The sequence below is a fragment of the Ovis canadensis genome, chromosome 20, assembly GCF_042477335.2.
Source record: "Ovis canadensis isolate MfBH-ARS-UI-01 breed Bighorn chromosome 20, ARS-UI_OviCan_v2, whole genome shotgun sequence".
NCBI classification, from domain to species: domain Eukaryota; kingdom Metazoa; phylum Chordata; class Mammalia; order Artiodactyla; family Bovidae; genus Ovis; species Ovis canadensis.
Genome location: NC_091264.1, coordinates 52,341,617 through 52,369,346, shown reverse-complemented (window position 1 = coordinate 52,369,346; position 27,730 = coordinate 52,341,617). Strand labels below are relative to the sequence as shown.

Below are 27,730 nucleotides of genomic sequence, written 5' to 3'. Positions count from 1 at the left end.
GGTCGCAATGAGTCAGACACGACTGAGCAACTGAAGTATTGCTGTATTCTTTTAGTTTTTGCTTGTCCAAGAAATTCTCTCTCTCCTTCTATTCTAAATTATAATCTTGCTAGGTAGAGTGTCTTAGGCTGTAGATTTTTCCCTTTCAGGGCTTTGAATGTATCTTGCCACTCCCTTTCTGGCTTGCAAATGTTTCTGTAGAGAAACCAGCTTAACAGCCTTATATGGGGGTTCCCTTGTAATTAACTCTTCTTCTCTTCTGCCTTTAGCATCCTCTCTTTAACATTTGCCATTTTTATTATAATGTCTTGGTGTAGGTCTGTTTTGGCTTATCTTGTTTGGGACCCTCTGTGCTTCTTGTGTCTGGATATGTTTTCTTCTTTAGGTTTGGGAAGTTTTTAGCCATAATTTCTTCAAATACATTTTCAATACCCGTTTCTCTTTCTTCACCTGCTGGAATGCCTCAAGTATAGTTTGGCACACTTTATCCCATAGGTGTCTTATATTGCTTTCATTTAAAAAAATTATGTTATATTGGAGTATCATTGCTTAACAATGTTGTGTTTCAGGTGTACAGCAAAGTGATTCAATTATACATACACAAGTATCTATTATTTTTCAAATTCTTCTCCCATTTAGGTTATTACAGAATATTGAGCAGAGTTCCTTGGGCTATACAGTAGGTCCTTGTTGGTTATCTATTTTAAATATAGCAGTGTGTACATGTCAATCTCAAACTCCCAGTACCTCTCTTTCCTTCACCTTGCCATCTGGTAACCATAATTTGTTCTCTAAGTGTATAAGTCTGTTTCGTAAGTAAGTTAATTTATATATATAATTTTCTTTTTTTTTTTTTTAATTTGGCTTTCTGTCTACAGTCCTGAATGGGTGACTTCCAATATTCTATCTTCCAGGTCACTTATTTGTTCTTCTGCATTAATCACCCTGCTATTCATTGCCTTTAGCTCAGCTTTCATCTTGGCAAATGAATTTTCTAATTTTCCTTGGTTCCTCTTTTTAGTTTCCAGTTTCATTTTACAGTTCCTCTGCATTTCTGTCAATCATCTTTCTTAACTCCTTCAGTATCTTCATTATCTCCTTTTCAAAATTGGTGTCTATTAGTCTGAAGAGGTCTGTTTCATTGTTCTTTCAGGGGAATTCTCTTGGTCTTTCAACTGCGAGTGGCTCTTCTGTTTGTTCATTTTGCTTGTATTTCTCTTACTCTGTGAGTTTAGGAAAAACAATAATCTACTGTGATCTTATAAGGATATTTATATGTGGGAATGCCCCTGTGTAGCTGGTGAGGGTTTAATATATTTGGTGTGAGGGCTGTGTTTAGTGTGGATGCTTGTCTCCTCTTTTCTTGGCATGTGCTGGCCATCTTCCCCTTGATAGGGGGTATGCAGATGAGGCAACTGGTCCCCTGTCCTGGGGTTCTTGGCGGCAGGGGTAGCTCATGCATGCCTGCAGAGCACGTGATGGGGTCAGCAGTAGTTCCTCTCCTGAAGCCTGAGGGGTGGCAGGGACAGCAGCTTGCAATCATTCCTGGAGCTCCTAGCCTAACGTAAGTTTAGGGATTAGACAAAGCTCAGGTTGGCTGAGCCTTCTCTCAGCAAACACCCTTCCTCCTGGGCCTCATCACATCACTCACTGAGCCTGGAACTTTCCCTAAAGATCTTTCGGGGTTGGGGGCTGGATCAGCCACCCCACTGCCTCTATGGGCAACGGGGAACGCACAGTCTGCTCCTTTGGGCTGTCACTGCAGTAAATGGTACTGGTTTGTTGCAAAGGCAGCATCCAGTTTCAGAACAAGGGCAGGCTTCACTTCACCCAGACAAGAGGGTGCTGAGTGGTGCTGTTGCTCTCCTGCGTAACCTTCAGGCACCAAGAGATGAGGTGGCTCCGAACTTACAGGAAAACAAGGACACAGCAACCAGTCACTGTGCCATTCAGAATGCTGGGATCCCTCCAACCTGCAGCACATGCTCTGGATCTTGTCTTTCTGGTCCCACTGTGAGCTCTTCAGGGGCAGAGAATGGGTCTTCAGCATCTTTTACCTGCATCCTTTACGTGGCCAGACCTGACATTTGACAAATAAGTGAATGCATTAGTTAATGGATGGTGGGGGGTGGTGGTGGGTTCAGACTATGTATCTGCCTACCTGAGTGATTATTTCACATAATGCGCTTTGAGAATTCCCTGAAAACACATGCCCTTATTTCAAAAACTAATTCTGAAAAGTAGAAAAGATGTTTCCCAGCACAAAAGTGACTCCATCAAAACTGTCAAACCCAACGATGCATTAAATTAATGCATTCAATCCTTCATTCATTCAACAAACACTGAATCTTCATTACATGCCAGGCACTATGCCAAGGGCTGGAGACAAGAAGAGAAATAAGATACAGACTCTCACAAAGCTGGGCATCAATCACTTCTTTATAAACTTCCTATTGTGGTTGTAACGTGTGGCCAGTGTGGAGAAGGTCTGTACAGAATGGACCTCTGCTCACTGCCTTGAGCCTACACAGTCCAGGGGGCACACCCACAACCTGTTCTGGGACCACCCACCAATTCCTCTTTTCTCCTAATTTCTGCCTTTTTCTCTCTTAGCCTGTCAAAATCTCAGGCTGAAATACTTACTGAGTCTTTGCAACTAGTGAATAATGTTTATTTTTTGTAAGGCAACCTTAAAACTAAAATAGAATTAACTAAAAGATTCTTTAAAGTTTTATAATTTTCAAAAGTTTTGCACACATGGCTTTATATAATCCCATAATAACCCCTTTCCCACCCTATTCCTGTGTTGACTCTCCCTTCCCTCTCCCTACTGGTAATCACTAGTCTGTTCTCTGGATCTATGAGTCGGCTGTTTTTCTGTTTTATTCACTAGCTTGTTGTATGTTTTAGGTTCCACATATAAGGGATACCATTCAGTATGTATCTTCCTCTGACTTATTTCACTTCACATCATGCCAAGTCCCTCCACGGTACTACAAATGGCAAAAGTTTCATTCTTTTTTTATGGCTGAGTAGTATTCCATTGTGTGTAAGCATATTCTTTGTGTGTGTACACTGTATCTTCTTTATCCATTCATCTGATAAGGGACACTTAGGTTGCTACCATACCTTAGCAATCGTAAGTAAGGTTGCTAGGAACAAAGGAGTGCATGTTTCTTTTCAAATTAGCATTTTGGGTTTTTTTTGAATATATATCCAGGAGTGGAATTATTAAATCATATGATAGTTCTATTTTTAGTTTTTAGAGGAATCTTCATACTGTTTTCCACAGAAGCTTTTCCAATTTACATTCCTACCAACGGTATATGAGGGCTCCCTTATCTTCACATTCTTACCAACATTTGTTATTTGTGTTCTTTTTGATGATAGCCATTCTGAGTAGCATGAGGTTGATTATCTCACTGTGGTTTTGATTCTCATTTCACTGATTACTAGATCTGGCCTTTAAAAAAAAAACCCTAAAATGTATTTCTTTTAAACCTAAAGCTCATCAACTCAACACATATTTATTACATATATAATACATTTAGGATAACTTGAAACTCTTTAAGTTGCTCAGTCATGCCTGACTCTCTGTGATCCCAAGGACTGCAGCACACCAGGCTTCCTTGTCTTTCACTGTCTCCTGGAGTTTGCTCAAACTCATGTTCATTGAGTCAGTGATGCTATCTAACTATCTCATCCTCTGTAACCCGCTTCTCCTGCCATCAGTCTTCCCCAGCATCAAGGTCTTTTCTAATGCGTTGGCTCTTTGCATCAGGTGGCCAAAGTGTTGGAGCTTCACCATTGGTCCTTCCAATGAATATTCAGAGTTGATTTCCTTTAGGATTGACTGGTCGGATATCTTTGCAGTCTAAGGGACTCTCAAGAGTCTTCTCTAGCACCACAGTTTAAAAGCATCAGTTCTTCAGCGCTCAGCTTCTTTATGGTCCAACTCTTACATCCATACATGACTACTGGAAAAACCATAGCTTTGACTATACGAAACTTTGTTGGCAAAAGTGATGTCTCTGCTTTTTAATACACTGCTTAGGTTTGTCATACCTTTTCTTCCAAGGAGCAAGTGTCTTTTAATTTCATGTGCAGTTACCATCTGCAGTGATTTTGGAGCCCAAGAAAATAAGTCTCTCACTGTTTCCATTGCTTCCCCATCCATGTGCCATGAAGTGATGGGACCAGATGTCATGATCTTCATTTTAAGAATGTTGAATTTTTTTTTCAGGCAAGAAAAAGAAATTTGTTAGATGGTAAACGAGAGGGTGATTGGCCCTTAAGGAGAAGAATGTTGAGTTTTAAGCCAGCTTTCACTCTCATCAAGAGGCTCTTTAGTTCCTCTTTGTGTTCTGGCATAAAGGTGGTGTCATCTGCATACCTGAGGTTATTGATATTTCTCCTGGCAATCTTGATTCCAGATTGAGTTTCATCCAGCCTGGCATTTCACATGACGTACTCTGCATATAAGTTAAATAAGCAGGGTGACAATATACAGCCTTGACATTCTCCTTTCTCAATTTGGAACCAGTCTGTTGTTCCATGTCTGCTTCTAACTTGCTTCTTGGCCTTCATACAGGTTTCTCAGAAGGCAGGTAAGGTAGTCTGGTATTCCCATCTGTTTAAGAATTTTCCACAGTCTGTTGTGATCCATATAGTCAAGGCTTTTGCATAAACCTTCACATAGTAAACAAAGCAGAAGTAAATGTTTTTCTAGTATGCTCTTGCTTTTTCTATGATCCAACAGATGTTGGCAATTTGATCTCTGGTTCTTGTCTTTTCTAAATTCAATTTGTATGTCTGGAAGTCCTCTGTTCATGTACTAATGAAGCCTAGCTTGAAGGATTTTGAGCATTATCTTGCTAGCATGTGAAATGAGCACAATCGTGCGGTAGTTTGAACATTCTTTGGCATTGCGCTTCTTTGGGATTGGAATGAAAAATGGCCTTTTCTAGTCCTGTGACCACTGCTGAGTTTCCCAAATTTGCTGGCATATTGAGTGTAGCACTTTAACAGCATCATCTTTAGGATTTGAAATAACTTAGCTGGAATTCCATCACCTCCACTAGCTTTGTTCATAGTGATGCTTCCTAAGGTCCACTTGACTTCACACTCTAGGTGAGTGGTCACAGCACAGTAGTTATCTGGGTCATGAAGATCTTTTTTGTACAGTTCTTCTGTGTATTCTTGCCACCTCTTATTAATATCTTCTGCTTGTGTTAGGTCCATACCATTTCTGTCTTTATTGTGCCCATCTTTGCATGAAATGTTTCTTTGGTACCTCTGATTTTCTTGAAGAGATCGCTAGTCTTTCCAATTCTGTTGTTTTCTTCTATTTCTTTACACTGTTCATTTAAGAAGGCTTTCTTATCTCTCTTTTGCCTTTCACTTATCTTCTTTTCTCAGCTATTTGTCAGGCCTCCTCAGACAACCATTTTGCCTTGTTGCACTTCTTTTTCTTGAAGATGGTTATGGTCACCACCTCCTGTACAATGTTATGAACCTCTATCCATAGTTATTCAGACACTTGATCAGATCTAAGCCCTTGAATCTATTTGTCACTTCCACTGTATAATCACAAAGGATTTGATTTAGGTCATACCTAAAAACTAGAACTCTACAGCCATAGAAATAGTCCCCATCTTCTATCTAAATATAGGTCCTAAATTGAATTTTTTTCTATGGATAAATGTTCTCGGGGGGGAAAGGGACAAATTGCTCTTCAATGTGTTATCCTTTTATTACTGAGTAAAGCCTCAAAGTATCAAAAATATGTCCCAGGTCCTAGCACTGTCTGACACAGACAATCTTTAAGCCCAGTTTCCATAGTCTTGACTTTATTCCATAATAAATAGTTGATTCTGGGTGGTCACTTAGGGGACCAGTGGTCCCCACTTGCCCAGGACTCAGGGGTTGGCAGAGTCCCTGCAAAGCAGAGGGATGATAAACTCTCCTTGCCACCAAAGTTCTTCTCTCAGAAATGAAGACACTTAAAATACAGTGAAACCCAGACATAAATCACATTGCAAGTTCAAGGATTTCATTGTAAAATGGATTATTCCACACACTCCATGCCAATGGTGATATATACCATTTTTGCTAGTGTACAAGATTATGCATTTTGGTCTTGTACCTCAAAATATTCCTGTTGGAGGCAGACTCTGACAAATGTTAGGCACCTACCTTTTTTCCATGCATCCACTAAGATTCCTTTCAGGACACTAAGAAGGTTTGCTAGAAGACTGAAATAAGTGCTAGTCACTCAGTCATGTCCGACTCTTTGCGACCCCATGGACTATAACCCACCAGGCTCCTCTGTGCATGGGATTCTCCAGGCAAAAATACTGGAGTGGGTTGCCATTCCCTTTGCCAGGGGATCTTCCTGATCCAGGGATCAAACCCAGATCTCCTGCATTGCAGGCAGATTCTTTATCATCTGAGCCACCAGGGAAGTCCCAGAAGGTGACCTGGTTAAATTGGGGGTGCGCTTCCTACCCTGGCCCAATGTGCTACTTCTTAACTTCCACTGTCTCACATCAGGACTAGAGCTTAGGTTCTGAGCAGCACAAGGCCACCCCGGACTCTTTAAGGAACAAGAACATCATTTCACATTTCATTGTCCAATGAGAAGCACCAGCATGGAAATATCCCATGGCCAGCAGCCCTCCTGGGACCACCGTGAATTCCAATCTTAGCTCAACCATGAAGTCTGTGACTATGGGGCAGTTAGCAACCATCTTCCTGACTGTTTCCTCATCTATAAAAGGAAGTTAATCCTATCTGCACTTAGGGGGATGAAGATCAGAAATCCAACCAAAACCCAAAACCATCCAAGCGCTTGACATAAAGTATCGATGGAGCGCATTTGTACACATTTGTTAACACATACACACACAAAATGCACACACATGCTTCAGAATGGCAAGATGCTACTGACACAATACCCAGTGCTTTTCAGAAATATTTCTTTTATATAGAAACAAAGTATTCATTTAGTAAGAAACTTTTCACCATCTTATTTGAACAAATTCTCTCCTCCCAAGGTTTTTGATTGAAAATGCAACATTATAGCATGTTCTATTATCATTATTGTTATTTTCCATAACATTTACCACCACCTTTCCTTCTCCCACATAGAATATCACCTAGTAGAAGTTTCCTAAAGGAGCCACAGCACATTCATGACAAAGACAGAAAAGAAAACCATTTTTAATCTCTGCTTTCAGGCAGGATGATTCCACTCAAACAATGCAAATTTAATCAGCTATGAAACTGAAAAATGGAAACCAGCCCAAGTGAACACCATGGCTATGATCATGAACACTCCCAAGATGTGAGGGAAGAGGAGAGAAATGTCTGCCTCTTCTTCCCAAACTTCAGTGTAACTTTATTTAAAAAAAAAAAAATTATAAAAAGGTATCCTCCTGCCTTCATGGTGTGAAATTTGGGTGTTTTCTCAGGACCACGTGTGGGCAAGTGGAAGGCATGTACTTGTGCAATGGGGAACTGTAACCCCTCTGAGACCTCTTTGTACCTGGACAGCAGACTTTCTGATTTTCAATCTTGGCTCATTGCAGAAGAAAGAAGGGTTACATCCCTCGGGGGCAGGGGAAGAAAAACACAGCCGTCTTCAGGGCACATGCCTGACTTTTAAGTCCATACAGGTGTCCGTTCACGTTGGTGATCTTGGCTCACCGAGTTTTCAGTATTCTGCAGACCTCCCTTCACACAGTCCCTCCCTGGAAGTCTTCTGAGTGTAGTTAATGTGTTTGAGAACAGTAAGGTCACAAGTCAAAGGATTGGGGGCTTCCCAAGGCACAGCCATCTTGGGTGTATTCTGGAAGACAAGTCATCTCAGCTTCCCCATCTCACTTCGGGAGCAGACACTCAGGTTCCCAATATTCAGATTTCAGGGGCTGGAGATCATGCCAGGAAAACAAAGACCCGGATGCCCAGAATGCACTGTCTCTGCAAGTGCTGGCACTTTCTCCACATACCTCCATGCCACCCAAATGTCCTATAAAATATTAAACCAACTGGGCATGGCTGATTTAATGGTACAAAAAGGCTTTATAAAAATACTCCCTGCACTTAAAAAACAAAAACAAGAAAAAAATGCATGTAAACATCACCTCTAAGTCACTGGAGAACTCTGGAGTCTTTATCTTGTCTGTCCAATGATTCGCAGTCTTAAGTGTTCAGAATTTTTTTTTTTTTTGGTGGAAGTATCAATCCATTTTTTCCTTATTAACAGAGTTCAGAGTCTGAGGCCGCCTTTGATTATGAGCTTGTGGTTTGATTGGTAGGAACAGAATGATCAGGAGACTGATGATGTGTAAGTAAAAGTACATAGACCTAGGAAGAAACATACACACTGTATTTCAAATGAGGATATGCAAGGGAAATGTCACATGAAGCAATTACATCATCCTTTGGCACTGCAGACCTAACCACCCTCAGGCTTGCCTTGATCTACTCCACAGATAACTCCCTACAGTGGCTGAGCAGGCCAAGGATGGACCAAAACCTCAGAGCTGGGCAGAGCAAACCAACTAGCCCGTCTGCAGACAGACACGTGGTAATATCCCACTGATGTTATAAGCATATCAAGAGCATTAACCCCACAGCTAGAAACTCACCATATTAAAAGTATAAGGATGCATGGAATGCAAATTCAAGCCCTACCCTATGTTCCCCTAACACAAAAGCAACTGACACTTCAGCCAGTGTGCTCCACTAAGTGTCAGAGGTTCTTGTATACAGTATGAGCCCGAAGAGTCCAGATTTCAAAGCCTACCCCATGACTCAATAATTTTCATCCAAACTAGAACACGTTTTATTTTTGAGGTCTGTGGACTTACAGCCTAAGTGTGGTACTGGGCACAGTGTGGATGTTCAGTAAATCTGTACACATCAATGAGTGAAGTAATTAGTAACAGCTTTCATATGATTGCTGTATATCCATTTGGAAAAACTGAACTTTCAGTTTCTCCAATGCTTTCTGAAGAGGAGAAGAAAATACTGTTAAGGGGCAGGAGGCCCACAACTGATTTACATCTCATTCCCCAGCTTCTGTGATCATAAGGTCAGGTCAACAGAATAGTCGAGAGCTCCAGCAGAAGCAAGCATATCTTCTCTTCTTTCAATAAGTATGCACCGTGTGTGCGCTCCGCTGCTCAGTCATCTTTGTGACCCCATGGACTGTAGCCCACCAGGCTCCTCTGTCCATGGAATTTTTCAGGCAAGAATACTGGAGTGGGTTGCCATTTCCTCCTCCAGGGGATCTTCCCGACCCAGGGATCAAACCCGCATCTCTTACATCACAGGGGATTCTTTACCCCTGATCTATCTGGGAAGCCCACCTAGAATGTAGGAAGGATTAAACTGGGATCTATAAAAAGACAAAGACTCCACCCCTTCTTTTGGGAATGGAAAAGACCAGTACAGACAGAATAGTAGCAATTTAGCCAGCAGATGGGTGAACAGCCACAGGTGAGTGGTCATCTGACTTACTATTTAAACTAGGACATTACTGAGAGTGAAAAACAGTTCAACAAGGAAACACTGGCTCTGCAAGTATAAGGTGGGATTCTCATAGGCACATCCGAGGCAGAGACAATTCTAGCTTTCAGGGTCTGCTCTCCGAAAACAGACTTTGTTTTTGCCTTTTGCCTGAATCATTTACATGTGGTCAAATCTACCCTGGAGCAGTTATGTTAGATTACAATCGAATATTCTGAAAGTCAAGGGGTTAAAATTTCCTTTTCAACCTCCCAGGAAGGTTTAGTAACCTATTCTGACATTCCATACTTCTCTCCAGTGTTAAAGAACCCTTCATCTTTTTTATTATGGAAGAACTCAGTTAACATTTATATAGTGTTCTAGCACTAAACTAGATGTCCAGATATACAGATGAATAGGGCACAGCGATCTACAAAAACTCCTACACAAATTCTCACATTCTTATACACTGAATTTACTAAGCGTTATCTAGTTAAAGACAACTTAGGAGATTTTGCTTTTGAAAATGATTTCAGAGAAGGGTTCTGCTCTAGACAAAATATTTCTGTCCTCCTTGAATACATATGTTGAAACCCTGACTTCCAATGTGATGGTATTGGAAGAAGTAGCCTTAGGGAGGTGATGTGGTTTAGAAGAGACCATGAGGGTGGGTTCCCCATGACGGTATGTGTGTTTATTAGAAAATAACGGGAAATCAGAGTGTGAGCTGTCTCTGTGTCCTTCTCACTGTCCCTCAACCCATCTTTTCGCTGTCCCTGTCTCTATCAGTCTCTGCTATGTGAGGACATAGCAAGAAGGCAGACTTCTGCAAGCCAGAAAGAGCTCTCATTGGAAACCTCATCTACTGGCACCTTGATCTTGACCTTCCCAACTTCCACCACTGCAAAGGAAAAAAAAAGTCTATTGTTTTAAGTCACCTAGTCTATAGTATTTAGTCATAGAAGCCTGAACTAAGACAACTTCATTCTTTTCTTTTTCTTTTATTGGATTATAGTAGATTTACAGTGTGTTTCAAATGTGTGAAAAAGTGATTCAGTTATACATATATTCATTCTTATTCTGTCCTTATATAGATTATCACAGAATATTGAGTAGACTTCCTTGTGCCATACAGTAGGTCCTTGTTGGTTACCTATCTTATATATAGTAATATGTGTTAACCCCAAGCCCCTGATTTATCCTCCATACCCCCACATTTCCCCTTTGGTAACCATAAGCTTGTTTTCAATATCTGTAAGGCTGTTTCGACTTCATAATAAGTTCATTTGCATCATTTTTAAAAAATCAGATTCCACATGTGGGTGATATGGTATTTGCCTTGGTCTGGCTTATTTCACTTAGTGTGATAATCTCCAGGTCCATCCATGTTGCTGCAAATGGCATTATTTCATTCTTTTTATGGCTGAGTAACGTGCTTAGTCGCTCGTCACGTCTGACTCTTTGCAGCCCCATGGACTGTAGCCCACCAGGCTCCTCTGTCCATGGGGATTCTCCAGGCATGAACACTGGGGTGGGTTGCCATGCCCTCGTCCAGGGGATCCACTGTTTATGTATATCTATATGGACCACATCATCTTTACCCATTCATCTGCTGATGGACGTTTATGTTGCTTCCATGTCTTGGCTATTGTAAACAGTGCTGCAACACACATTAGGGTTCCTTCCTCTGCAACTTTTTGGGAAGAATTGTTGTTAACTCCTCTCTAAATGTATGACAGAATTTGCCTGTGAAGTCATCTGGTCCTGAACTTTTATTTGTTGGAAGATTTGTAGTCACTGTTTCAATTTCAGTACTTGAAATTGAACAGGTCTGTTCTCTTTCTTCCTGGTTCAGTCTTGGAAGGTTGTACCTTTCTAAAAATTTAGCCATTTCTTCTAGGTTGTCCATTTTATGCGCATATAGTTGTTTGTAGTAGTCTTTTAAGATCCTTTATATTTCTGTGGTGTCAGTTTAACTTCTCCTTTTTCATTCCTGATTTTATTGATTTGAGTTCTCTCCCTTTTATTCTTGATGAGTCTGGCTAACATTAATCAATCTTGTTTACATTCTTAAAGAAACAGCTTTCAGTTTTTTTCCATTATTCGTCTCTATTTCTGCTCTGATCTTTCTTTCTTTCCTTCTACTAACTTTGAATTTTGTCTGTCCTCTTTCTTTCCTTTGCTTTAGGCCTGAGGATCACAGCTTCGCTTCTCATGTCTGCCCTCTAGTGGCTGATGTTGGTCCTGAGGTTTGTGCAGGTTTCCTTGTGGGTGGAGCTGGGTCTTGTCATTCAGGCGGTCAGGATCTTGTCAGTTCAGTTATGTTCGACTCTTTGTGACCCCATAGACTGCAGCACGCCAGGCTTCCGTGTCCATCACCAACTCCCAGGGCTTGCTCAAACTCATGTCCATCGAGTCAGTGATACCATTCAACTCATCACTGGATGGCACCCTCCGACCCCTTCTCCTCCTGCCTTCAATCTTTCCCAGCATCAGGGTCTTTCCCAATGAGTCAGCTCTTCGCATCAGGTGGCCAAAGTATTGGAGCTTCAGCTTCAATATCAGTCCTTCCAGTGAATATTCAGGACTGATTTCCTCTAGGATGGACTTGCAGTGCAAGGGACTCTCAAGAGTCTTCTCCAACACCACAGTTCAAAAGCATCAGTTCTCCAGTGCTCAGTTTTCTTTATAGTGCAACTCTCACATCCATACATGACCACTGGAAAAACCATAGCTTTGACTACACGGACCTTTGTTGGCAAAGTGATGTCTCTGCTTTTTAATATGCTGTCTAGGTTAGTCATAGCTTTTCTTCCAAAGAGCAAGTATCTTCTAATTTCATGGCTGCAGTCACCATCTGCAGTGATTTTGGAGCCAAAGAAATAAAGTCTGTCACTGTTTCCATTGTTTCCCCATCTATTTTCCATGAAGTAATGGGACCAGATGCCATGATCTTCGTTTTTTTGAATGTTGAGTTTTAAGCCAGCTTTTTCACTCTCCTCTTTCACTTTCATCAAGAGGCTTTTTAGCTCCTCTTCACTTTCTGCCTTAAGGGTGGTGTCATCTGCATATCTGAGGTTATTGATATTTCTCCCAGCAATCTAGATTCCAGCTTGTGGTTCATCCAGCCTGGTATTTCACATGATGTACTCTGCATATAAGTTAAATAAGCAGGGTAACAGCATACAATCTTGACATGCTCCTTTTCAGTTGGGAACCAGTCCATTGTTCCATGTTTGGTTCTAACTGTTGCTTCTTGACCTGCATACAGTTTTCTCAGGAGGCAGGTAAAGTGGTCTGGCATTGGTTAGGATTGTGTCAAGGGGTGTGTTTAGAGGTGGCTGTGTGGCTGAGACTTTCCTGGTGGCTCAGACGGTAAAGAATCTGCCTGCAGTTCAGGAGACTGGGGTTCCATCCCTGGGTTGTGAAGATCCCCTGGAGAAGGGAACGGCAACCCACTCCAGTATTCTTGCCTGGAGAATCCCATGGACAGAGGAGCCTATAACCTTGGCGGGCTACAGTCGGTGGACTTGCAAAGAGTCGGACAACTGCTAGACTAACATAAGGACAAGGTGACCTCAGTCTGGCTGCTGATGGGTGGGGCGGTATTCGTAGCCTGCTGATTGTTCTGAGGCATTCCAGCACTGGAGCTGTGGGTCGTCGGTTAGAGCCAGGTCTTGAAGCCAAAATGTCGACCTCTGGGAGAGGTCAGCATTCTCTGGGGGCTTCTGCTGCCACTGTCCTTACCCTTCCCCCGGCCCCGTGAGCCACAGCCAACCCCTGTCGCCACAGGAGAGCCTCTAGGACCCACAGGAGGTCCAGTCCCAGCTCCTGTGGAGTTTACTACTCTGGGCTGGCTCCCAGGGTGCACAAAACCTTGTCTGTGCCCTCCCAGAGTGGACTCTGTCTCCCCCAGTCCCGTGGAGCTCCAGTCCTGTACTCGGTCCCCACTGACCTTCAAGGCCAAATGCTCTGGGGTCCCTCCTCGCAGGGCTGGACCTTCACGCTGGGGAGCGTGATGTGGGCTCAGCACTCGATCTTGTGAGGGAACCTCTGTGATGTAATTATTTTCCAGCCTATGAGCTGCCCACCTGGTGGACATAGGACTTGGCTGTGAAAACACCCCTGCTACCGTCTCGTGTGGCTTCTTTGAATATATCATTTGGGGTAGATTCCAGTCTGTTCGGTCGATGGCTGTTCCGCACTTAGTGGTGATTTCCTGGGGGGAACTGAGCTCAGATCCTTCTACTCTGCCATGTTCGTGGAACCACAAGTTCTTTCATAATACAGTCAAATGTTCGCTTGGGGCTCACTTACAACTACAAGGGAAAAAATTAGACTAAAGCAGGATTCTTAGTCACTGCAGATTGAAAAGTGACGAGACAGAAGAAAAAGCCCGTCTGACACTTAAAAGTCAATCAAGGAAGGGTATCCTGAGAAACGGATTTGCATACGACTGCCAGTCATCTCCACTTCCTGAGATTACCCCCTAGAGAGGAACAGATCTGGCCAGACCCATCTCCATTCATTTCTTCTGCCAGAGAGTCTCCTACCAGTTTCTGAAAAAGAATGGTTTTAAAAAGATTCTGAAAACACTTTTGAGAGGCAATCTATAATAGCCATTGGTAACAGCTATGCAGCTGTTAATCTGATTTTAATTAATTTGAATTTTAAGTTGAAAACTGTTTCTCAGTCATACTACACACACTTCAAAAACTCGGTGGCCACATGTGCTGGTGGCCAACCTACTGGATGGCATTTCAGTCACTGTAGAAACTTCTACTGGACAGAGCTGACCTAGGTAGGGAATTCAAATGGTATACATAAGCAAAGAGGAAAACAACGTACCACTTAGGCTGAATTACTTGAAAGTGACAAAAGTGACAGAAATGTCAATTTCACTCTAAACAAAGGTTTGTGTGCGTTTTAAGTAAAGTAGGTTGTTTTTAAAAAGCAATGGAAATCTCCTGAGAGTGATCTGGACTGAATGATTTCTTTCCCTAAAGCTCCTGCCTACATATAGAATTCAGCATGCTTAGTTGGTTAAATGCATGTGATCACAAACAAATCACCACTTGTGTGTGACTCCCAAGTGATAACATTCTTCCAAAGTATTTTCTCCTACAGAAACTTTTAGTGACTGCACTCCTCTTGCTGTTTAAAACAAAAAAACTTTGCAAGTGACACTTGGGTTTTGCTGTGTGACATCTGTTAAATTACTCACCCTCTCTGAGCCTCCATGGCCATAAATAACAACAGGGATAGTGATACCTACCATTCTCTCCTCGGCTCACTGCTCTACCTCGGATTGGTTCTACACTCTTCCCACACTCATGTTTCTCAGGGCTTCTTCCTGTTACAATGGAGCTTCTCTGTGCTGCTCCCAGGGTTTGCCGCACAACCCGCAGTGCTCCAGCAGCCCCCTCAGCACCCCCCCCCCACACACACACACACTCTATACCTGCTTCACTCTCCCATGGTGCAGCCTCCAGGAAAGAAAGCTCAACGCTTTCTCTCAAGAGTCAGATTCCTGTTACATGCACCTTGTACATGGGACATGGTGCAAAATCTTTGGACCATTCATTCAAGGGTCTGATCTTGGTGGGTATTTATAAATCTGTCAGTTATTTCCTATCACTTCTATCAAGCTGTCTCCTCCAGGGAAGCAGGAATGAGCTCTTTCGTTCACCCTCCCAGTCCCAGTGTCTACAGCAGTGCCTAGCATGCCGTGCTGTGCCAAGTCGCTTCAGTTGTGTCTGTGCAACCCTATGGACTGCAGCCTGCCAGGCTCTTTGGTCCATGGGGTTCTCCAGGCAAAAATACTGAAGTGAGTTGCCATGCCCTTCTCCAGAGCATCTTTCCGACCCAGGGATTGATTAAATGATATCGAGTTGAATACAGGCACTTCTGCTATAATATGACACACATATTCCTGGAAAAAAATATTGCATCTAGCAACATCATGTGCCAGGGCTGGGGTGGGTATGTTTCGCCTCTCCCCAGTTCCTGTTTCTTTATCTGCATAGTGACTTAGATTTTCCAAACACTGGGGGAACCCTCAGCCCCAGCCATCTGACTTAGGAATGCAAATCAATGTGTCTCAACGCCTGTTTAAAAAAAAAAAAAAACAACCTGTTTAACATAATTCCTTGTTTATTTCACAGTTCCACTTCTTTATAAAAGGTCATCTCCTCACTAGCAGCTCTCTCCTCTTTCTTCTCTCCAAAGAAATGGGGGAAAAGGACCCAGGGTTACCAGTTAGAAGCAGACACCTCAAAACCTATGAGACTTTTTGTAACCTGAGCGCTAACAATTAGCACCCAAGCCCAAAACTTGGACAGCTCAGGAGGATAGCTGGACTGGGCTTAAAGGCTGCTTCAGAGAGTGTTAAAATATACAAGATAATAAAGGGCAAATGCTGGCTGGAGGGCACTTAGATAAAGTGAAAGTGAAGTCACTCGGTCGTGTCCAACTCTTTGCAACCCCATGGACTGTAGCCCACCAGGCTCCTCCATCCATGGGATTCTCCAGGCAAGAGTACTGGAGTGGGTTGCCATTGCCTTCTCCAGGGGATCTTCCCAACCCAGGGATCAAACCCAGATCTCCCACACAGCAGATGGACGCCCACCAGGGAAGCACTAAATAAGGGGAAGAAAAATAGAACAGTGAGCAAGTGGGGCTGCTCGGAGGGAGGGGGCATCGGAGGAAAAACCAAGGTGGTGCAGGCTTCGGGGGTGGGTGCCTCTGGAAAGAGGGAGCCTAGTGCAGATGGGACGGCTCATGGCTCCTACTTCTGTAGCAGCTGAACTGAGGGTTTTTTGGCCGAAGATTGTAATTCTTTTCCCACTATGCCTGCATCCCTTGTCTAGAAAAATCTTTATATAAACCAGTTCAACTTCCATCTGGACATAACTCCTACGACCTAACTGGAATTACAGAAACAGACTTCAACCTGGAAACCCTGATGCCTGTACTGAGCAGTGAGAGTATCTTTGGTCAGTCCTAACCAGTGTGTCCAGTCTCTGATGTACCATAAGGCACGTTTGCATGTCTATTTCCAAGCCACTTTTCTGACCGTAGCTATGGCCCAAACTTAACCTACAAAAGTCCCTGCAGATCAGTAAACGACGCAAGTCACTATTTATCAAGTACAGACTACAACCTCAGACACTGGGCTGAGCCCTTGCACGTCTGCCTCATTCAGTCCTGACAAAGGTGATGAATTCTATTCTTACCTTCATTTTACAGTTGAGAAAACACAGGTAGAAGAGGTTAATAACTTGCCAGAGGTCACATAACCATTTCTCTGAGAGTAGAAAAATATGGCTAATTCAACAGAGGAGTGAAACAATAAAAGTAATCAAGAAGTTTGCAGTTCAGCAGGAAGGCTGGTGTCTGAATACAAGGGCCTGACATCCTTTCCCTAAAGGCCTCGTCCATGGGGTGAATCCAGCTGCTGCCTGCTTCTGTCCCTCCTGGGGTGCCCCACGGCCTCCAAAAGAGCCTAACCCCAGGAGAAACAGATAAGGGCAGTGAACTCACCCTCTGAGCTTGTAATCCAGACACATGCCTTCGGAATTCGCTACCATAAGCATCCCTTACTTACATCAGGAATGGCTCAAGGGCCACTCTGCCCCACCTGTGTTACTGTTTGTCTGTTGGCATCTCCAGGACAGACACTTCCTCCTAAAGCTTTCTCTAGGCATTTTTCCATCGAAACCGCACATGGAAACTGTCAGTACTGGCTGATTCAGCTCACCAGCTCCTAAGTCAAACACAGAGGTTACCAGACAAGTTTTCTACAGAGCAATCGTGAACAAGCGACACTTACTTGTATAAGCTGATGGTGGGTTCCACGGCCAACATAACGAAGGGGGCCACCGTGTAAGAGACGGCCAGCTGAGTGACAGCCCAGGTGACTATGTCATAAACAACCTTGAGGGCTTTTGAAGAAAGGAAGTAATGTCTGTAGTTTTTCCTCACCTGCTTGCCAAGGAAGTCATGGGGTGGGGGTGGGGGGGGCGGGGTGCAAAAAATAAAAACTTTTATTCCATGCATGCATGTAGTATATACTTCAGGAACACAGGAGATAAAAACTACCAACCATCTGAGTTCTATTTTCAACCAAAAATACCATTCTAGTTTTGTTATTTTTAAAAAGTACACATCCATTCACTGTAGAAAAATGTTTAAAGAACAACTAAGCAGAGTCAGATTTTTTTTAACGTTTCCCAGAAAAGCATTGTTGAAGAACCCTTTCAAGTCTCTTTTCTATTCATACATATTCATATTTACATTTCCAATGGCACCACTAGATGGTTAGCTTGTTTTTTCACTTAGCAACATAGCATGAACTTTTTTCTATGTCAGTAAATATTAATCTGACACAATTTTAATTATGGGAAACTCTGTAAACAATTCTGTGATGTATATCCTTGTAGAAAAGTCTCTGCACTGTGTCTTATTTCCTTTGAATAATGGTGAAATATAATAGTGTAATAATGAGAGCTACCATTTATTGAGTGCTTACAGTATGCCAAGCCTGTGCAAGATTTTTATGGGTATCATCTCTGACTCTCCCCAAGAGCCTATCATGTAAGCATCATTATGCCCATTTTAGAGACAAGGAAACAGAACTCTTTGAGATGAAAAATGGTGGGTGTCAAAAGATCTGTAGGTCTTTGGACACAGAGTTGGTTCCAGAAAGACACCCGATTTCCAGATGCCAGAACCAAAGACAGAGTTGAAACAATGGCTGGTTTAAAGGCAGGTCAGCCCCAAAGCAGGAAAGCCATCCCAGGGCTGCCTAGCGGGGTAAGGACTCTTCTTGGCTCTAAGGTCCTCTAGACGGAGGCTGGAGGGCCATCCATGGGCAGTACTGAGAAGCACGTAAGAGACTTTATTACGTAACTTCCTGGGCCTGAGACATTTCATAACTGTTTGAGTTCATTCTCCCTTCGGGGGGTGGGGGCGGTGGGAGGGGAATGGAAACACTGTTCTATCAACCCTCTCTCCATCTCTTATCCGACTCTTTGTGGAAAACATTCCAAGGTCACCCAACAGGCTTTATATACTGGGTTGGCCCAAAAGTTCATTTGGGCTTTTCCAAAAGATGTTACAGAAAACCTCGAACAAATTTTTGGCCCAACCTAATAAATCAATGTTTTTATACCAATTAAGATCAACTGAATGAAAGACATTTTAAGAAATAATACTATGAATGTATTAACAAAATTCTAGCCTTTGTCTTTCCATCTGTTTTTTAGTTTTATGACCCAAGTTGGTATATGAATGGGAAAAAAGAAAATGCTTGCTTTCACTGCACAAGTATGTACAATATATACTGTTATTGTTCTTGTTTAGTCACTAAGTCATTTCCAACTCTTCTGCGACCCCCATGGACTGTAGCCGAGCCAGGCTCCTCTGTCCTTGGGATTTCCCAGGCAACAATACTGAACTGGGTTGCTATGAAACTTTAAACTGTGCTAATCAGAATAATCAATTATCCATCTTGTTCACACAACAAACATTTATATAAATAAAATATTGGGTCAGCTAAAAAGTTGCATACAAATTTTTCTACAAGTGCTTAAGGAGAAACTCGAGAGAACTTTTTGGCCAACCTAATAAAAACCCCATGGGTGAAGAATTTTGTTCACTGTAGTAGCCCAGCACCTACTAACATATAAAAGGTCTCCTAAAATATTAATCGAACAGATGATTTCAAGAATGAGTCAACAGCTAAAAGAAATGCGAAAGAAATCCTACTCTACCCGCTTTCTCCACTGAACAAACAGGAAGATGTTATCCATTTATACGAGATGTTTCCCGTTTACACTAGATGTTGTCTCTATTCCCAGCAGTAGACCAGGAGTAGGGACCACATCCCTTCTGTTCTCCATTTTTCCCTCCAGTATCCATCACAGCACTTGGCATGTAGGAGGCACTCAATAAACATATTTTTTTAAAAATAAAAGAGTGAATAGCTTTGTTGGGGCTCCTAAACCCACATCTAAAATACCAGCTCAACAAATCTCATTAAAAGCTCTTGGCACCTGAATCACTATCAAGTACTGAAATGAAATAAAATTCAAAGCTCTGTATCTGACAGTTAGAATACACTGGCTTCTAATTACTTTGGTACATGTTCACCTCATTTCTGAGGACTTTTTTTTTTTAATTCTGTCATTATTCTTGCTCTGCAGCCAGCAAATCACAGGAACAGTCTAGGACAAACTGAAGCCTACTCCTAAAACCTAGAGAACTAAATTTATAAAAGTCACAAAGGATTTTACACAAACTTAATTTAATTGGATCAAACATGAGACGTTAGAGATATCTTTAAGAGAACAGTTCCTGTGGCTGCAATTTTTACAATTGCTCAAAGATCAAATTATTTTTAGGTGTAGGATTATGAAAAGAGACATTATGTATAGTATAAGCAAAATGAAGTTTTATGGAATCTCCATGGATGAATAACAATAGTCACCTGTAATTAGTAGCCTTTAATGATTAAAAATATTTTCATCTCTTAAGGTACTAAACATTGTTCCTAAAAGTCCTTTTGCTTTGTAAACACTCCCTATAAGTAATATGAAAATGAAATAGTTAACCATTTTATGACCATAAGTTTCTATATACTGAAATATTTCTCTAATGGGAAGACTTCTGTTGATTTCTAAAAACATCACTCCCACCATGGTCCCCAACCTGCTGGGCCCTAAAAGACAACACACATACAGGCATCTGATTACTAAGGAATAACCAAAGGGAGCTTACCGTTCTGGCTGCTAGAGTGACAAGGATTCCAGTTAAGAAGGTGAAGTAGTACCCAGGGTAGACACCATGCCATAAGGCAGACAGGATGAAGGTCAGCACGGTGGGGTACCAGGGAACCCGCTCGTAGCACACACTGAAGACAGGAAGGTACAACGAGCCACAGGTCAAACTGTCAGGGATTTTTACCGACACCTGCATCTTTTTGGATCCAGTCATGCAGAATCACCTGATGATCCATTGAGGGCACGCCTGCCTAACCCTCATCAGGGACTTACAGTGTAGCCCAAGCAGCCTTGAGCTCTCGTTTTCTTAAACACTAAGAGTCACGTCCGACTCTCTTGTGACTCCCAAGGATGATAGCCCGCCAAGCTCCTTTATCCATGGGATTTCCCAGGAAAGAATACTGGAGTGGGTTGCCATTTCCTTCTCTAGGGGATCTTCCAGATTGGAAAAGTGCCCTTGGCTCTAAAACATTTAGAACCAGATAAAGGTCCTCATTTAGTAGAATTCATTTACTTTCCACACTGGCCCCAATGCCACCTTAAAAAAAGCAAAAACAAAACCACTGCAGCCTTCTCATCTCTCCTGGGCATGACTCTAGCACAAAATCAACACACCAGTTACAGGGCCTCTTCAGTTCTCAGTGTCCACTGGATTCCAATCCATGGATTTGCCTTAAAGAGTGAGGGCGTTATGAGACTCCAGGAACTGCCAGTCAGTACCCTGGAGATCTCTGGCTTCTTGGTTGTTTATTAAAACTTCCTCCCAAATCCAGTCTACAGATTGACAGTGGTACCCTGGGGAACAACTACATGGCTTCCTAAATGAGACAGCCCAGATGAAAAATAAATCCCGACAGTCAAAAGTAACCAAGTTAAAACCAAACTAAGGATCACGGCTGTCTCTTTATGGGAAGAAAGGGAATGTATTTGAGGAAAGAAACAAGGGTGGAATTCCATGTGAAATATTTCTTCTTGAAATGAGAGGTACTTTGCGTGGGTGTTTGTTTCTTACCTCTCTGTACCTTCTTGAATGAATGAAATATTCCATTTTCTAAAATGATTTTTTAAAAATATTTCATTTTTAATATTTATGTTCACATAAAAAATATTTATATAGAACAAGCTCCTAGTGGAGACCATAGGATTCTCAATACATTGGGGTCATTCAATACACAGAAATAGAGGTTTATGCTAAACTGATTCACAAAATTAATAGCAATAATTTAAGGGCAAATTTTCAAAACGTGCATGTTCAGATTAATTGCATGAGTGTACTTTGGCAGAACTGTTATACTTTGTCTCTTCTTTGACCCCAGTGTTTTAACAAGATGAAAAATGCTACTTATCAAAAACAGTAGAACTGACAATTTAATATTTTTATACTCTCTCTGCACTCATGTAATAGGAATATTCATGAGCCAGAGTCTGCTGCTTCGAGGATAGCATGTCATTAGTTCCATAAGAAGTAATATTTCTAATTTTGGAATGTGTAGAAAAACAAAAGGACAGAGAAATACCAAAAATACAAAGTTAAAAAGCATCAACATGTGGGGGGTACCATAAAGTTTTCAATGCTAAATAGCAGTCTTCCGTGACATGATATTGACATTGACCCTCCTTGACACCTGAGCAATAGGCTGTCCTCTAGATAAGCAGTAGCACATCACAGGGGTTAAGAGCCTGGCTCTGGAGCTGCACTGGACTCATATTTATTACTCCTTAGCTGTGTGACTTTGGGCAAGTTACACAGCCCCTGTGCCTCACTTTCCTCATTTGCAAAACGGAGATAATAAGTACCAAGACTTCATGGGATTGCTGTGAGAATTGCTGGTACACAGGAATGGCATTAGCAAGTATTTGGTATAGTGAAATAAATATACTACATTGTGAGCTTCTCAAATTATTCCTGCTTTTTCATTGACACAGCATAGATGTTAATACCAAACCAAAGTGCCAGCTGACATGACCCAGCAGACTACGGCTGTTTATCTAATGCTGCCCATCTAAACATATCCCAGCGCCATGAGTAACAAGGTCGTTTTTGTTTTCCTTACCGCTTTAGCCAAGTAGCTGTCTGAATATTCCAGTTTTCTACGTACATTTTGAAACTTGTGGCAGTCTAGAAAGGAGAAAATAACACCTATCATTAGCTTTAAATATCCCCAGAAACGGAAAGTCCTCCCCAGAATTTCCCTGGCGGTAGACTAGATGTACTATTTCCATGGTGATGACTGACTCAGGGGCAGCTCAGCTGCTCCACTGTACACAGTCAGACTTTATGGGCTTCACAAAATTTCCTTTGCAACTAAAACTTGGCTCGCAATTTCTCTCAAAATCTATTTTCAAATTATAGGATGACCAAAAGAATGTTTTGTGGGTTTTTCTTCCATTCTGGTTAAACACAAAACCCAAGTCATCTGAATTTTAAAACTAAACCCTCTAAAATGGGATTTGCCACAGGAAAAGCTTCATCCTGTGACTTTAGAGCCCTTCCGGAGACACCTTGAATTCAATTGCCGTCGTTTCACTCTGGGGCCAGCTATAAACTAGGTCAGTCTGGTACAGTTACTCTGCAAGTAGCTACACAGGTTCAATGCTTCCAATTGTATCTAGAATAGTAAGGAGATTTCACACATGAAGGAGTCACAATACAGAGAAGAAAACAAAATATCACCCCGCCAGCATGATGCAGGTAGATCAACCATGCAGAAAGATTCCAAAATAAGTCATCAACTGGGTTTTCTAATTAAAAAAAAATTAATAAAGGCTGGTTGTAGAAAGCACGTAGCAAACATTTAAGAACTAGAATTCCTAATGAAGTTGGAAAATGTAGATGTCCCTGTTTTCTGTTTCAACCATAAGAAAATCTTAGGCCACACGTTGACCTAATGTAATATGTTTGGAAGGAGTGGAAGAAGAGGGAGAATGCATCAATGATGGACAGATTTCTGTACTATGAACTTTTAGTTTCAACACCCTAAGGCAGGGGTCTCCAACCTCCAGGATCTAATACCAGATGATCTGAGGTGGAGCTGATATAATAACAATAGATATGAAGTGCACAATAGATGTAACGAGCTTGAATCACCCTAAAACCATTCCCCACCCCTGGTCCGGGAAAAAATCGTCTTCTACGAAACTGGTCCCTGGTGCCAAAAAGGCTGGGGACCGCTGTCCTAAGGAGTTTTATTTATCCATTTAGCCATCTTCCATGGCTAAAAAAATGCTATCCTCACAGATCCAAGAGTGCCTAAATTAAATCAGACTTCCTTGGTGGTTCTCCTTAGCTCCTGGCTGTATATCAGCTTCACTGGAAATACAAACTTTCTCCTCCTGGTGTTCTTTCATAATAAATACGATTCAGCATCACCCAGAACACCTGCCCACAGTGAGAGGTCTCTGTCTTCGGGGCACAGTGGAGGGGTTGGTGGGCAGCCGGAGGTCCAGGGGACCCACTCTGAAGGCCCATTTACCCTCAGCATGCCAAAGTAGCCAGCCGAGATCTGACAGTTTTGAGGATGAGAAGAATTTCAGTGGGAAAAGGGAGGAAAGTCTCTGACATCATCTAGATAGAAAAACAAAAGAGAGGGGTTGTTCTGGAGGCTGGATCGTGTCCATTCAAATGAAGAGAAGCCCCAAGTGTCAAGAAGATAGAGGCTGTCCCCTGGGCCTCCCTGTGGGTGGGGAAACCCACCAAATGTGGGCAGCAGGGGGTCAGTCTCCACCTCCCAGGCTTCCTGCCCTACACGGACCTCCTGTTTCTGCCTTGCCTCTCCAGTGGCATAGCCAACAGCAACCATGAGTCTCTTGGCTGGAGAACCAGCACTTCTGTACACTGAGAATCATGCCCTCCGACTGCAAGGAGGAAAAGGGCCAGAGGCTCGGCGTTACTTTCAGCTCTGACGGATAACAACACGGAGGAGATCAAGAAGGAGGTGGCCCCACAGAGATCACCTCCAGAGACGGAAATGATAATACCGTGAACTGTGGTCCAAGAACAAAGCCAGCGAAAGAGAAAACACCACTCTAATTCTAGAGGCCTAAAAGCTGTGCACTGTTGCAATTCTTAAAAGCAGATGCATCGTTCCGAAAGGAACCACAGAAAACACTGGCAATACAACTGCTAGTCTGTATCTTTGCAAAAAGAAGAATGTCACCAAGAGAAAATGACATCTGTACTTTCTAGTTGGTACAACAGGAGTGTAAACAACCAAAAGATTTTCCTGGCTCTTTGGCAGGCTTTCTGTGTATCATTATTACTACTAGAACCATTAATACTGCCAAGAAAGTAGGTATCTTAAAAAATATATATATATATATATATATATATATATATATAAGAAAAAAGTTCTGAGATACAGAATGTTTCAGAGACTGCTGGAGCCAGCATTCCCTGACAGTGGCTTTTTCTTGGACACTAACGAGGACCTCCCATGTATACCACACTCACAGCACACCACTTGCTTTATTCACAACGGCAGCGTCATTCACAAGCATGATACACTCACCTCAATTTTCCAGATGTTTAGGTTAGAAAGCAGATCCCAAGAGAAATTTCCATTCTTATCCACTCCGCTGAACCCAAAGCCAGCTGCATTGTTCACTGCATCAGCTATGGTTTTTAAAACAACACATTAGGATGTGGGACAAAAGTCACATTGCTGCTTTCAAAGATAACTAAATGTCTGTCTAGCTTTAAGAGGAAGAGAGATGGCTGCAGTTTCCTTGAGAAAGAAACCAAAGTATATTTACAGGATCTCCAGGTACCACTAAGAGAGTTTTGGCGCTTGGGTGACGTCAACTTTTATTCATTCACTAGCATTTCGTGAGCACCTGCTAACTAAGAAGGAAGATGCTCACAGAACGTGCAGAATGAGAAAAAGAGAGATGGAGAAACAAAACAGAGAAATAGGAAGATTTAGAGACCAACTAGATATAAAGGGGGAAAGGAAAAAAGGTGGAAATATTTACATATAAGCTCAGAAGACAGAAGGACCTCCATCCAAGAGCTGTCATTAACGATGGCAGGGCACAGGCTGATAGCATCGCATCTGGAAGAGAATCAGCTCTGAAGGAGAAACTGAAGCTCGTTCTGGACATGTTAAGCATGACGTGTCAGTAGGGCTATCGGTTGGGACGGCCAAGATACAGTTAGAACCATTTAGAACTTACGAAAAAGAACAGTACCAGAGCTGTGAATTTGGAGGCAGCTGCCATAGAGGCCACACGCATAAACGCTAAGTCGCTTCAGTCGGTGTACGACTCTCTGCGACCCCTTGGACTGTGGCCCACCAGGATCCCCTGTCCGTGGGATTCTCCAGGCAAGAATACTGGAGTGGGCTGCCACTGCCCCTCCTCCAGGGGATCTTCCCGACCCAGGGATCAAACCCACATCTCTTATATCTCCTGCATTGGTAGGCAGGTTCTTTACCACTAGCACCACCTGGGAAGCCCGCCAAAGAGCCCACACGTGGACACAATGACCAAATTCACCCTACCGACAAAGTCAGTCTAAAAGCTCCTGTGTCCACCTTTATTTCACTTCACTGAACTCTGTGAAACCATCCCCCTGCTGTATTTCATTTCTAATCAGTTCCTTAATGATATTTTTTACACTCAGAGACCCGATGAAATCAACACGCTTGTATTACAATGGCCAAGATTATTTTCTTTCAAGTTCACTGTTAGAATATTTCCTTAAAAATAATCAAATGAGCTTTTTAACAGATTAAAAGGAAAAATATGGTCATATTAGCAGATACAGAGATGACATTCCATAGAATTCATCTTTTCCTAATTAAAAACAAACATCCCCTCACCAAAACCCCTAAATCTTTGCAAACAAAGAAGCAAACTTAATAAAGCAATCTACAGAGGACAAATAAATAAATAAGCAGCAAATGTACTTACTTGATGCTTGCTTCCAACTTTTGGTAGTTATGAGTAAAGCTGCTATAAACATAAAAAAATCAAACTAATGAAGTTGTAGAGCCTGACATCTGGGGGAGATCTCAGAGAAACCCTTCCCATAGCTCTGTTCATTCTAGAGTTGAGGTCCAGCTCATGCTAGACTTCTGAAGGGCTAGTGGGAAGAAAAACCACCCCCTCAAAGTTTGCCTGCTTTCCTTTTGGCACTGTTGATGCCTTAAAACTGCTTATCTTATGCTTAGCTTTACTGTAAAATGATCTGGTTTCTTTCAGAGAAGGGAGGAAAGAAATGAGTCCTGAGATCTCTTCCTCCCATGCCGACTGGAGGGAAACTCAGTGGAAAAGGAGGAGGACACAGCCAGGGTGCAGCAGCTAGAGACCAAGAATTTACACTGTGTGGGCACAGATGGCGAAGGACAGAATTAAACAAAACCAGGAGAGGACACGCTCTTGAGGGCTGGGCTGATGATGCTGGGACCAGCACAGCAATCCAGGCATGCCCTGTCCCATCTCCAGCCTCAGATCTAAAACACACAGAAGAATAACAATTTTTTTTTTTCAGTCCTTAAATATTTTCCCAGGATTCTGTAAAGCGTTCCACAGACATTTCTCATCTACTGCTCACAATGGTGTGAAGATGGTGGTTAACACTACCATTGGCGTGGAATGGTGATCTCCTGGGTTCCTTTCTCCACTTGGGAGTGGGGTCAATTCACGGCCTTGGGAGAGCTATCTAACTTCTAGGAACCTGTTCTCATGAGTGGATGTCATAACAGTACCTATTTTAAAGGGATGCTAAAAGGATTAAACCAAATTGAATATATGTAGAGTGCATAATCGGAGAAGGCAATGGCACCCCACTCCAGTACTCTTGCCTGGAAAATCCCATGGATGGAGGAGCCTGGTAGGCTACGGTCCATGGGGTCGCTAAGAGTCGGACACAACTGAGTGACTTCACTTTCACTTTTCACTTTCACACATTGGAGAAGGAAATGGCAACCCACTCCAGTGCTCTTGCCTGGAGAATCCCAGGGACGGGGGAGCCTGGTGGGCTGCCATCTATGGGGTCACACAGAGTCGGAAACGACTGAAGCGACTTAGTAGCAGCAGAGTGCATAATATAGGGCCTGGCCCAAGTCAACAGTCAAGAATGGTTAGCTGCCACCATCATTATTATTACTGCTACCCCCATCTTGCTAGTAAGAGGTCTAAAGCTTAGTGATGTTAACATTAAGATCACTCAGTCCCGCCAGGTGTGCAGGTCTTCCCTGGTGGGCCAGTGGTTAAGACTTCGCCTTCCAATGCAGGTTGGAGTCCCTGGGGGGGTAGCCAAGATCCCACATGCTTCGGGTCAACAAACCAAAAGATTAAACAGATGCGGTACTGTAACAAACTCAATAAAAACTATAAAAGTGGTCCACATTAAAAAAAAAAAAACAAAAACAGAAAAGATTGCTCAGGTGGTAAACAGTGCCAGACTCTGAACACTAGGACTCTGATTCTTCCAG

General features: G+C 42.5%; 1 protein-coding gene across 7 annotated transcripts in view; it reads right to left on the bottom strand.

Annotated features, from left to right (window-relative positions):
* The window catches only part of MBOAT1 (membrane bound O-acyltransferase domain containing 1), a 159,562-nt gene that overhangs the window by 37,030 nt on the left and 94,802 nt on the right, over positions 1–27,730 (bottom strand). For 3 of the 7 annotated variants that reach the window (XM_069562801.1, XM_069562800.1, XM_069562802.1), the window contains 5 exons: positions 24,803–24,906; positions 22,349–22,413; positions 20,293–20,425; positions 17,345–17,496; positions 6,961–8,367 (listed from right to left, as the gene is read on the bottom strand). In XM_069562801.1, the coding sequence (XP_069418902.1) occupies positions 8,241–8,367; positions 17,345–17,496; positions 20,293–20,425; positions 22,349–22,413; positions 24,803–24,906 (581 nt within the window). In that variant the 3' untranslated portion in view covers positions 6,961–8,240. Of the gene's footprint in view, positions 1–838; positions 2,081–6,960; positions 8,368–17,344; positions 17,497–20,292; positions 20,426–22,348; positions 22,414–24,802; positions 24,907–27,730 lie in introns of those variants that run through there. The other 4 variants (XR_011251122.1, XR_011251124.1, XR_011251125.1 and 1 more) reach the window with 4 other exon arrangements.